Raw genomic sequence first — 12,812 nt, 5'->3', positions numbered from 1 at the left:
ACATCCGTTGTGCTCTGACATTCTATTCCCCAGAAACACCAATGGATGGTTCCGACACATGTTTGCAATCTGCAGCGCAACCGACGGTGGCATTTATAGTTTCTACACGAGCACGGACCATATTGAGGTCAGTGACGTCACGTTATAACATAACAACATGGATGATCTTGCACGGAGGAAGACAAAAAAATAATAAGGTTATATTGAGTGGTTTATAGTAGGTTGGGGAAACTAAACCAACACTTAGCGGAGCTAGAGTTCACAAAGTGGAAACTAACCGAAGTAAACTAAACTAATTGGCAGTAAAAACCTTACGGAGCCATGAACTGACTTTACTCTGAACTTCTGGTCAAGACACAGTAAGACTCGGCGACAAGTAAGACCGTCACTTTATCACTTCATCGCATAGCTTTCATCTTGCCTGTTCAAAGTAGACTCTCAGTAAAAAGAATGTGTGGTGTCGTATCAACAAAAATAACAAACTGCTATAAGCTGTGCAGCGCTGTGGCGTGTGACATTGAGTACACGGTGACTTTAGTAAACAGTTGCTAATATTGGTTAATTTGAAAAGGAAATCGAAACCTAAGTGACCTGGCGATATGTATCAGGTAAACGTAATTCAGAATCAGTATTCAGAAGCTTAATGTTCGATATATTTATTTATCTTTTTAGGAAGGCTCTTTTCCTGTAATGTAGCTCAAATGTAAAAATGCTTTCAAATTTGTTTTCTTTTTCTTTCTTTTTTTTGTTAATGCTTTATTGTTCAAAATATTTTCCATATCAACTTATTGAAATAATTTAACATTGAAAATGGAGGAACTTCTGAAATAAGATACATATTAAAATATGAACAATACATACAAATTAAGTAAATACAATCAAAGGAAATAAATGCAGCATATAAATAAGGATGATGAAACAAATATAATAAACAAAAGTATTTCAAAAGGACTAAAGGACAAAACAAAACTATATACATAGGGGTACCATGAAAGAAAACAAAGATATTAAAGGAAAATGTTTAAGGCTTTACAAGTTACTATTGCTTTTATTGCTTTACTGTTCTTAGTCCATGTAATCAATCAATATAATGTCCAATTATTATTTTGAATTGTTAAATGTGTGGTTTCTTTTTAATCAGTTTGTATTGGTGGCTTCAGTATTTTCCAAATAGAATAAAAATATTCAAAACAAATAGTTTTTACAATCAGTATCATTCTCATCATAGAAATATATCTAACCAAAACAATTTAATAGACAGGTACTCATAAAATAAATGACAAATACTCTCAGTTTTGCAATTGCAAAGTACATTTTCCATCAATATTGTCTCTTAACCTTGAAAGTACCTAGTTCACAGAATAAATTGAGTGTATAATTTAAAATGGAACTTCTCTAATTTTGTTTATGACACAATATTTTTTTATAATTCCAAATGGTTTTCCATTTAATATTTTCAAATGTAGAGTTCCAAAACAGTTTGGCAGGAGGTGCTTTTTGTCTGTGAAGCATACACCAGCCAACATAATTATACTTTTAAGTTGTGAATTTTATTTGTTTTCAACTTTGTGAACAAACCTGTAAATGAAGTCATAATTCAGTGAAATGATCATTTCTAATACTGGTTTCTAACAATTCAGTGTGACGAATTTAACACTGGCAGCTCACATGATCTAATGGCTGCTGGTCTAACCTTTCATTTCTTTTATTGACAGAGAAGAATCATGTTGAGTTTCCTTGGACTGCGTAAAGAAACAAAGAAGTCAACATCCGACAAGGAAGTTGATGGAGGCTTTGTTATCATCGGTGAGAAACACACGCTTATATGAACATGAACCTGACATTGTGGTGTTTGGAGTAAGACCATATTTGGCTGTTTAAGTTGCCTATAATGGTAAATAAGCAGTGGTAGAGTGTGGTAGGAAACATGTTTAGTAAGTTGGATGGTTGGTTTGATGTGTTGGTTTGATATTATCCATCGTTCCCTATAAGCAGGGCATTGTTAAACTGACAGAATTCGGAGTGGAATTTGGTGTGATGTTCCCTTCATTCTGCCTTTAACGATATGTACTGTATTAGAAAGTGGTCAATCACATCATGTTAGAGTCACTTCAAAGCTCATTAATGATACAAAGAGACATAGAGTAGACATTAAAGAAGCCGATGCTGGCCGATGCCGATTCCGATATTAGGGAATAAAAAATTCCGATAACCGATATATCAGCCGATTAAATTTTTACATTTTTCAATTTAAAAAAAGACGAAATACCTGTCTTTGATGGCTTGAATATAGTTCCAAACACTTGTTACAAAGATATAAATTGAAGGGAGAACATTTTACTATTTTCAAATGCTTTTATTATCAGAAAGTGTGTAGAACAAGCAGCATATGAACAATTTGAACATAAAATAAATCAAAAATATGATGTGCAAAAAGGCAGTAAATGTCTATCTGTATGAATTAAGACATTTACTTTCACATGCCCCCTCAGTACCAGAGTTCCTCTTATTATTGCCAATCTAACAGAGGTAGGCTATAGTGCAAGAAGCACAACTTTTTTAGTAAACATCTTTGAAAACAAACAATAAAAAAGTAACTGCAAAAGATTGAGGTATTTTGTTATGTGTCAATCCGTAGCAGTTCCATATCTTCACTATTTCACTCTGATGCAGTGTGACTGTGAAGCGTGACATGAAAGCAGTCGGAGCGTCCTCTACTGGATACGTAACACAAGGACATAATTTCTAAGAAAAATACCATATTACCTGCATTTTATTAGTGAAAAATAAGTGTAAACATCGGCGTCAATCGGCCAACTTTTGGCCGATTACCGATTATTCTCTAATGGCTATAATCGGCCGATTAATCGGTCGGGCCCTAATAATGAGAAAGACAGTAACAATAACAACATGGGAAAATGACATCACTAGTGCAAATAAACAACTGTACAGATAAATAACTGCCTGTACACATTTTGATAAAAGTATAGCTGTATGACAGATAGTCCTAGTGCAATAAAAAACTATGTTACACATCTACAGTATAGTGTGCATATTGGCATGAGAGCTGTATGAGGTATATGAACATGGATAGATAGCAACAAAGTCCAATAGCAGCAGGGTCAATGTGGAAGCAATGGAATGAGTGTGTTTGCAGCAGAGGTGATCAGTGTGGGATGTGAAGTGATGAGAACGTGAAGGGAATCATATTAAAGGAGATATTAGTGCAGGAAAGTTAGGGTGGTTCTCTCATGACCATCCTTCACTGTGTGACACAATTTGTAATATCATAGATTGTGTGACTTTGTTTTGTGACACAGTGAACACAGTTTTCTTGTTGCTCTTGGAAACAGTAGTCTGACTAAAAATGTTCACTCAAGGTCCCATTGCTTGCATCTCTTGGTCCTCATCAGTGTATGAACATCTAGATATTACCCCCATATTTGACCTATATTACCTACAATCCTCACTTTGGTCACATGACAACGACAGATATATCCCCATAGCAACTGTGCAACTTTATGCAACAAAAAAACCCAGAAAATGCCAGTAAGAGGATTTTAAGTCAAGATTTATTTGTCAAAACAATATTTTAAATCAGTTAATAATCGTAACACATGAGTTAAGGTAGCAGACATTACAACCCCTGGAATAAAATGTTGGCAGTTAGCCAACATTGCATGACACTGGAAAAGAATGTGTACATAAGGGGTTTTCTTTTGATATTTGCCCAGTAGAGGTGACAACTGTATATATATCCTGCTTCTCTGGTTTGTCTAAGCCATCTGTTTCTACCCAAAACCACAAACATCCACATGGAGCAAGGTAAATCCTTAATAAAACCAAATTTTACTTCACTCCCAGAGAAGTGCAGTATTATTTGCTGTTAATCCTTCTCATGGCTTTAACTGGAAGAGCTGGTGGAGCTGACACAGATGGTCAGGAGCTGCATGTTATTTTTGGCAGAAGAGAACAAGTATGGGTGCCAGTCTTTCTCTTTCAGACTGAGATAACCAACTGAGCTCACAGACATCGACTGTAAACCTGCTGCCTACCATCTATAAAAGACGGCCTCATGCTGTAAGCAGCAAAGTGCTGGTGAATGGTTCATATACGCTCAAACATGACGTCCCAGATACAGCTCCATCAAATCTGCTCACCTGAGGTTTAGAGTATGAGGGGAGAATGCATTTGTTCTTAAATGTAAGGTTTTCTTTCTCATTCATGAACCATCAGGTAGATTTCATCTGATCAGAGCAGATGTCCACAGCTGAGCTGATGGTAGCAGGCAGGACTGAATAACAGGTGCATGGCTCCTCACTGTATCAGACAGGCCAGACCAAGCTCAGGCTGTGGAGGTTCGAGCAGGGCGAGGCTGCCGGTCACCTCTGCCATGTAGTGTCCCTTCTCTTCAGTGTGTGTAGTTGTCCAGGCAGAGAGCAATCCTCCCAGCACCGCCATCACTGGGCTCAGAAGCATCACTTGTGGAATATTTATGGATCTTGAAGGTTTATAACACGCACTGCAGCTCTCTCATGGTAGGATAATCCAAACATCTGTTCATGATGATAATCTTTTCTTTCTCTATTTTTTACAGTGTAGAACCTTTCATAAACAGATTTACAAAATGCTGAGCAAAGAGAAAATAGCAATAAAATGAAAGTGATTAAAACACATTAAAAACAAATCAAGGGCTCACAGACAAGAATACAGGATAAATACAAAATAGGAGGTGGCAATGATTTCAGATTGAAATCTTTAATCTCTAATCTAATCTAAGATTTACAAACATTAACAGAATCAGTTGTTCTAATATGATATGATAAAATGTTCCAGAGTTTCAGGGGCTATGAATGCAAGTTCAGTTTGACAGACACTGTTGAAGCTAGTGATGATCACAGAATCATGAAGGATTGTATGCTTTCAAAAGTTTAGCCATGTACTCAGGCCTTTCCATGCAGTGCTTTATAGATGATGAAATCATTTTAAAATCAACTCTATTGATTATATTATATCTATCTATATAAGTATTGTTAGAAGTCTGGCAGCACAAACTGGAGTGGATTAAGTCATGCCTGAGATATGTAAGTGAGTTATTGTTATAGTACTCTGACCAGGAAGTTACAATAGCATAGAAGCTGATAAAAATTGCTGGATTCGCCCCTTTAACTGTATCGACACCAAAATGTGATGCGTTCTTTCCTGGTCCATGCCGAGGTTCTCTACCAGGTTTGGTGCAAATCTGTTCAGTACTTTCTGCGTAAACAAACAGACATGGGTGAAAACATGCCCTCCTTAATGGAGGTAATTAATCAAGAAAATAATTGTACATATGGGCCATTGAGTTAAGTCTCTGCACTCCAGCACATTGGATCTGAAATAAACAGATTTTTACTTTTAATTTGAACTTAAACTTCACTGCTAACTGAATCAGGATGTGAACATCCCCAAACCCCAAGAACTCACTTTGACTTCAGAGTCACTGCTTCATGTTGAAAAAACACATCTGCAACCACAATAAGAGTAAACATGGCCGACAACAGTGAGAAACATTATCTGAGCTGATGTTGGGTCAGATGACTGTGGATATGATCTAAAGGCACACAAAGACGGCCCTGAGGAAAACTCTCTTCTTCCACTGACATCAGTGTGAATGATTTCATTCTGTGGACAAAGTCAGCTTGGCCCTGGAGAGGAAGAGGAGGACAACAGCAGTACCTTCTCACTTTCTCCTCCCATCAGCACCTCTATTCACTCAGTGTTTCAGCTACTTGACGAGCGATCTAATGATTTGGCGCAGTGACAGCAGCCTGTTGCCAGGCCCCTTGCATAACCTTAAAATAGGTAGGGACATGGACTAGTCCAGAGGGTTTTATGTCTATGTTCTGGCACATCTGTAGCTTATTTTGTCAGTGTAGTTACAAACAGTATAATCAGTCAATAGCTACAGTGTTGTTGTAACACACACTCACTGAGCACTTTATTAGGAACACTGTAGTGATACTGGGTTGAGCCTCGAAACTTTCCTCTGAGACTCTTCTACCACATCCCAAAGGTGTTCTACTGGATTCAGGTCTTCGGGGGGGGGGGTCACTGAAGTTCACTGAACTCACTGTCATGTTGATGAAGCCAGTTTGTGACATGGAGCATGATCCCGCTGGAAGGAGCCATTAGAAAATGGTGAACTGTGGTCATGAAGGATGAACATGTTCAGCAACAATACTCAGATAGACTGAGACACTCAGACCATGACTGATTGGTATAAAGAAGAAAACATTCCCCACACCATCACACCACCACCACCTCCACCACCAGCCTGGACTGTTGACACCAGGTGGTTGGTCCATGGATTCATCTTGTTGACTTTAATTCTGACTGACATCTGAATGAATTTGGATCCATCAGACGAGTGTTGGTCTGTCTGTGTCCACTGCAGCCTCAGGTTTCTGTTCTTGGCTGACAGTGTAGTGAGTGGAACATGGCCTTGCAGTGAATGTATTGTATTGTATTGACAATGTACAGTTTACCACGGTTGTACTTAATCACAGCATAAAACAAAATTATCCCAGTTGATTTAGAAGAGTCTGTCCTGATCTTAATTCTCTCTGAGTAAATCTCATGTATGTGTTAATGTTGCCAATGTGGTGGATCAATCTGTGAATGTTGGTGCAATGCAGTTTGGGTAAAGTGCAACCAAATATAGCTATCTATTCAGAAAGGGGCTGTGGCAGAGAACATCCCATGCCTGAGACACTGACTGTCCACATCTGTCTACATATATCTAGTGTTGGTCATGGACACATATATGCAGGAATAAACCTTGTCTGGAGAGACCTGGAATGACCAACATATTGCTTCTCTCACCCCTTTGGCATTCTTTGGTATAAACTGACTGTTTAGTAAAACTGAATCCTGAAAGCTTGTAATATCACCTCCATATCTCTTTGGCAGTTGGAGCTGCCATTTTGTATTTTTAGTAAAATGTTTTATATCTGCTTTATTTGCTCTGCAGGAGAGACATTTGAAGAGCAGAGGAGGAAGATGCAGAACATGAACATCGCACACCCGTCAACAAATGTCATAGTGCAGCCATCAAAGGTGAGCTCATGAAATGACATTTAAAGAAGAAAACAAAGTGTTTTCACCAGAGGAGAGGACCTGGAAAGGTTTTATTCCTCTACCAAGTGATTTGCCTGAGACCAGTAGCATGTCCTGCATGGTTCATACAGAACTATGTCCAGTGCTGTGATGCTGTCACCATGGTTACTGATTACTGTCATGGCTTGGTTATGTTCAAGTTTAGGAAAAGATTGTGATTTGGGTTAAAATAAGTGCTTCTTCAATAAACGATATTTGTTGTCATGGTTACAACATAACAACATGGTTAACTTTGTCGAATGCTCATGGATAATAGAAAAAACATAAACTGCTACTTTCACATGGGAATGGAACAGCGCTCTCCACCACAACCTCCTCCTGACGTGGACTTTGTCTCTTTATACGACGTCATTGCACTTTCCCTTTGCTCCTGTCATAATTACTACCACCACTAGATGTCGCCTAGCAACAAAACATAACTATGGGTCATAATAACCTGCTGCACAGACGACCTGTGGGCTCGTTTTTTACAGGTCGGTCTCCAGTTACCATGAGTCCCACAGTTGATGAATGCCTCATAATATAAAGTTGACTTCGGTGAACCCATATGTTTATGTTCAGGAGTTTTTATATTATTCACATATTTGTTTGTGTCACTATTTTCACTTTTACTTCAAGTCAAGTCATCAATATTTTTATATTAACTGCTGATCAAATGAAATTTTTTGCATCTTCATGCGTCAGTACTGTCAATAGTAACACATTTTTAGCCGTAACTCCAGAATTCATACGCTAACTCTGACAGTTTAACACAATATGTGTTAAGTGAACATACAGCGTCAACATTTTTCTCAGTAAATATTTTTCTAATGGGGCTATTGACATGAAATTGTCACCAGATATCGGAAACAACCCAAGTAATCCACACATACAAAGAAATCAAAACACATATGTCCATAAATTAAGTAATGTGTAATAAAGTGGAATGACACAGGGAAAAAGTATTGAACACCCTTACTGAAATTTATTTAATACTTAGTAGGAAAGCCTTTGTTGGTAATGACAGCTTCAAGACGCCTCCTGTATGGAGAAACTAGTGGCATGCATTGCTCAGGTGTGATTTTGGCCCATTCTTCCACACAAACTGTCTTCAAATCTTGAAGGTTCCCAGGGCCTCTTCTATCAACTCTGATCTTAAGTTCTTTCCATAGATTTTCAATTGGATTCAAGTCAGGTGATTGACTGGGCCAGTCTAGCAGCTTTATTTTCTTTCTCTGAAACCAATTGAGAGTTTCCTTGGCTGTGCGTTTGGGATCATTGTCTTGCTGAAATGTCCACCCTCGTTTCATCTTCAGCATCCTGGTAGATGGCAGCAGATTCTTATCAAGAATGTCTCGCTACATTTCTCCATTCATCCTTCCTTCAATAATATGAAGTCTGCCAGTACCATATGCTGTAAAACTGCCCCACACCATGATGTTCCCACCTCCAAACTTCACTGTGACGGTGATGTGCAGTGCCATTTCTCCTCCACACATGGTGTGTGCTATGACATCCAAAGAGTTCAATTTTGGTCTCAACTGACCAGACTATATTCTCACAGTATTTCAGAGGCTTGTCCAAATTTGTGCAGCAAACTTTATAAGAGCTTCAACATGCTTTTTCTTCAGCTTTGGAGTCTTGCGCAGTGAGCGTGCATGGCGGTTGAATGCATTACTTATTGTTTTCTTTGAAACAACTGTACCTGCTAATTCCAGGTCTTTCTGAAGCTCTCTGTGAGGGTGTCCTTGGTTCTTGGACAGCTCTTCTGATTATTCTTTTGACTCCTCTGTCAGAAATCTTGCGAGGAGCACCTGGTAGTGGCTGGTTTATGGTGAAATGATGTTCTTTCCACTTCCGGATAATGGCCCCAACGGTGCTCACTGGAACATTCAGAAGTTTAGAAATACGTCTGTAATGCCATCAGTATGTTTCGCAACAATAAGGTTGCGTAGGTCTTGAGAGAGCTCTTTGCTTTTACCCATCATGAGATGCCATTTGTGTGACACCTTGGTAATGACAAAACCTTTTTATAGGCCATCATTTAGGCATAAACCAGCTGATATTAATTAGCACTGATAGGGTGCAGGATTGCTTTCTAAATACTGACAGAGTTCTCAACATATTCAAACTGGGATTTTAATCTCAGCACTAACTTGTCTTGGATATGTAAACCTGTAACATCATTCTGTCACAGTGCCACAACAAATAAGAAGCCCTGCAGTGTCAGAGAGTAACCAGTGTACTTTAAACAAAGCACTGTAAAAAGTAATGATCAATAAATAAATTAACTTGAGTCTCAAGAATGTCTAATTCCACAGTGAGAACAACAAAATAAATGTGTTTAATAGTAGGATCAACAAGAATGCACGTTGTTTGATCATATGAACTTGTCAGCATTGTTGTTTGTTGTCTGATTGTGTCAGCTCTGGAAGTGAAACAGTTCCACATGTCGTGTGTCCAAGTAAGTTGTAGGAACACTAATCTCATAGGAATGCACTCATCCAACGTTTGATATCAGGATAAAATATCCAATGCCTCAGCTCTCTGCTCATACTGACCGCCAGACCAGGACCACTGACGTTCTCGTCTTGTTCTCCTTTTCCTCACAGTCATCCTACACAACTCCAGATCAACCCGCTGACAGAGTGCTCCCTGCAGCTTTACCCACCATGGGGCCCGTACTGGGAGCCTCAGCAGTGGAAGCTGCTTCAGCTCTCCCAGATGTCCTTAGGGATGTTCCCTTCACTTTGGCTCCTCATGTCCTTACCATGCAGGCTGGATTTCCCCTCATCCCTGATGTGCTGCTGTCCCGGGACATTAACTACAACCTGGCTAATTTTCAGTATGACTTCACTTTAGAGAACTCTGTGCTCCATAATGCCTAGTCTGTTTGAATTTCAATATCAGGACTGTTATTAGGAGTTCATACTGTGTGGAATTATGAACGATTGAAAACTCACTAAAATTACATTAAAAATCAAAAAGTTGTAGAACTGCAAAGCATTGAATTTATGAAATTAACTCCCTGTTCATTAAATTTCAAAGTAAATCTTTGGAAATGAACTGAAGGAAGCATGGAGATCTGACTGACTGTAGAACTGATGATGATGAAAAGCTCTAACTTTATTGCTTTGCAGGAACTGAATGGACTTGTGGTTGAGTTAGCTTGTGCTGCTCTCAGTGTGAACACAGTCAGGAAGTACAATGTGTTCCAATAATGTTGTGTAACTGTGAACAGGATAATTATGGTTTATTACAACCTGTGAACACTGCTGCACAGAGGTCAACAAGGTAAAACCAAAAATAAACACACCTGAAATGTTGGTGTTAACCTGTCATTGCCAGCAATTATAATAAATATGATAGGTCAAAGTAGCTTCTATAATGGGCAGTGTGGGTAATAATGTTACCGTTCCCCTTTGTTTTTTAACTAACCTTTCGACTTTGTTTACACCTGTCTGATCATATGGTTTCCTTTTACTAGAATTGTGCTGCACCCGGAACCTGACAGGTCCAGACAAAGTAACGGGCTTTCAGCCTTCTAGCGGTGTAAAACTCTGGGCTTGGGTTGGGTTCATGTTTGGTTATCCTCAAAATGCTGCCCGTCGTCTATATCTGTGTGTCTATTGTAGCAACTAGACTCTCAGTGACCACAGGGAGGAGTGAGTGGACAGTTGTAGCTGTTAGCTTGGCTAACTAAGCATACGTAAATATAACTTCAGGTCTAAGTTTAGGTCTCAAATTTGGCAGTAGCAGTCAGGTTCAGATGAGTTGGGTCGTGAAGACGTGTGTACAGGCTACAGCTGCTGTCTCTTGTCCCACCAGACTTTTAGCAATGCCTCCATTTTTCCAGATCTCCATGATTAACTTGGAGAGTACAGTGCTTTTATGACACATATAAACTGTATTGTGACTACAAAAATAAGACCCGTTTGTACTAAATTGGAATTATCCTTCACGGGAAGTTGATATTTTATTGCATATGGTTCCATAGTCCTTGTGTCAGCTGTCTATTATTTATAATAGGGTGTCATTAAATTCAGTATGAGAACTTCATTTTAGCTCATTTGAGGATATGTTACCAGGATGATGAATCAATAGCTTTATTCAAAGCTTAGTACTTGGACAAGGAATCACACAGACAACAAGACCAGGTCAAAACCTGGTACATGTCTGGACTGTGTGTGGTCAATGTGAGAAACTGAGGACGCAGGTGAAAACCACTGTAAACAACTACTGTCAATGGAAAGTTGGTACATTTTGCTAGATGATGTAATCACCGATTGGCACATTCATGACATCATTGCGTCATATGTGCATTCAGCCTAGAGTCAGCTGGTTACTGTGATCACATGTACAGTGTTTTAACATGGCCCACTAAGACTACATGTTAACCAGCAGTCACTTCCAAGCTGCTGCTAAAGTCCTGATTTAATAAACACAATGTCATCTGACAACATCACCAAACATCACTTAAAGACAAAGACTGAGCTGTGATTTCAGCTAGATTTACTGTAACATGATCAGTTAAAAGAGACACAATATCTTATTTTATAGTCTCTCACACAGAGCACAGCCTTCGTTGGGGTAACGAACTGCTGCTGCTCCTCCTCTCTGAGACTCACTGAACAGAGAGGGCAGAACTGGAGACTCTCTTCTGTGGAAAGTTTCTAGGTTTTGCTGCTAGGTGTTTTTTATTTAAGTCACTAAATCCGTCTGAAAATGAAAATGTTTGCTTTATAGAAAAGAGCAACAGCCAATGGGAAAAGCCCAACACTCAGCGGACCAATAGTGTAACTTAATCACAAACTCAACTCTATAACTCACTTACTCAGTCATGGATATTCGGGGGTGTAACAAAAATGCTGACCTTCACTAGAATCACAGCATAGAAAGTCTCATCTGTTTATGTAGGAGCTGTAACATGAGGAGACTGTTTGAATGATAAAGTGAAAATGTGCAGTAAAAATAATTTTACTAACTACAGCTCTTATATGATGTCATTTATATGTTTGACTATATGCAGGAACAACACTTCTAACAAAAATTGTTTTTAAAAAAAAAATATTTTACAGCTTTTCTTCTCCACACATGTCCGCCATGCTTTTATTTTGCTTTTTGTTTTTCTGCCATTATTAACTAATTTTACAATTTATTCTGTCTGTGTTTTCCAATGGTCTTTGCTTCTCCTGTGTATGGAACACACTTTTCCTTTCAATGCAGTCAATTATACATAGATCAGTTCTGACTTGGCTCAGTACACAGTTTGTGCACTTTTTAGTTCTACATACATTGTTTCACGTTATGACAGCATGTACTGTACAAAGGGTATACCTGCTGTGTCACCACTTGTTACATTTTTAAACGCTGAATGTTGTGAACTGTATGAAACGTATCTCTTTTAATTGATGCTGAATAGTGATGCGGTACTCCACATTACAGGAAGTCACTATAACAGCCTGATGTAATACATAAACTCTTTAGGCTTGAGAGCTGAGAGTTGTCATAGTCCAGGTGTTTTTTTCTCAGGCATTGTTAGTGCCCAGCCTTGTTTTGTTTTTTTGCTGCAGCCTCAGCCAATATTTGAATATCAGCTTTTATTTGAGAATTGATGTACTTGCATAAATCTTAGTTGTCTCTTGTGCTTTGTTGTTGGTTAACTCAAAATATAT

General features: G+C 38.6%; 1 protein-coding gene across 1 annotated transcript; it reads left to right on the top strand.

Annotated features, from left to right (window-relative positions):
• Positions 1 to 113: 113 nt before the first annotated feature.
• umad1 (UBAP1-MVB12-associated (UMA) domain containing 1) lies at positions 114 to 11,098 on the top strand. The gene is made up of 4 exons (XM_056399274.1): positions 114 to 376; positions 1,716 to 1,806; positions 7,013 to 7,098; positions 9,750 to 11,098. Exons 2-4 carry the CDS (start codon positions 1,725 to 1,727, stop codon positions 10,023 to 10,025), a joined length of 444 nt encoding a protein of 147 aa, XP_056255249.1. The 5' UTR covers positions 114 to 376; positions 1,716 to 1,724; the 3' UTR covers positions 10,026 to 11,098.
• Positions 11,099 to 12,812: the final 1,714 nt, after the last annotated feature.

Source organism: Seriola aureovittata, chromosome 16 (genome assembly GCF_021018895.1).
Source record: "Seriola aureovittata isolate HTS-2021-v1 ecotype China chromosome 16, ASM2101889v1, whole genome shotgun sequence".
In the NCBI taxonomy this organism is placed as follows: domain Eukaryota; kingdom Metazoa; phylum Chordata; class Actinopteri; order Carangiformes; family Carangidae; genus Seriola; species Seriola aureovittata.
Note: the sequence above shows the minus strand (reverse complement) of the source record. Positions and strands in the feature narration are given on the sequence as shown.

What these genes read in the sequence shown, in the direction of transcription:
- umad1 (XM_056399274.1), top strand. Translation starts at nt 1,725, where the DNA reads ATGTTGAGTTTCCTTGGACTGCGTAAAGAAACAAAGAAGTCAACATCC. An exon ending in TGGAGGCTTTGTTATCATCG is followed by an intron (nt 1,807 to 7,012) that starts GTGAGAAACACA and finishes TTTGCTCTGCAG; the next exon opens with GAGAGACATTTGAAGAGCAG. An exon ending in TCATAGTGCAGCCATCAAAG is followed by an intron (nt 7,099 to 9,749) that starts GTGAGCTCATGA and finishes TTTTCCTCACAG; the next exon opens with TCATCCTACACAACTCCAGA.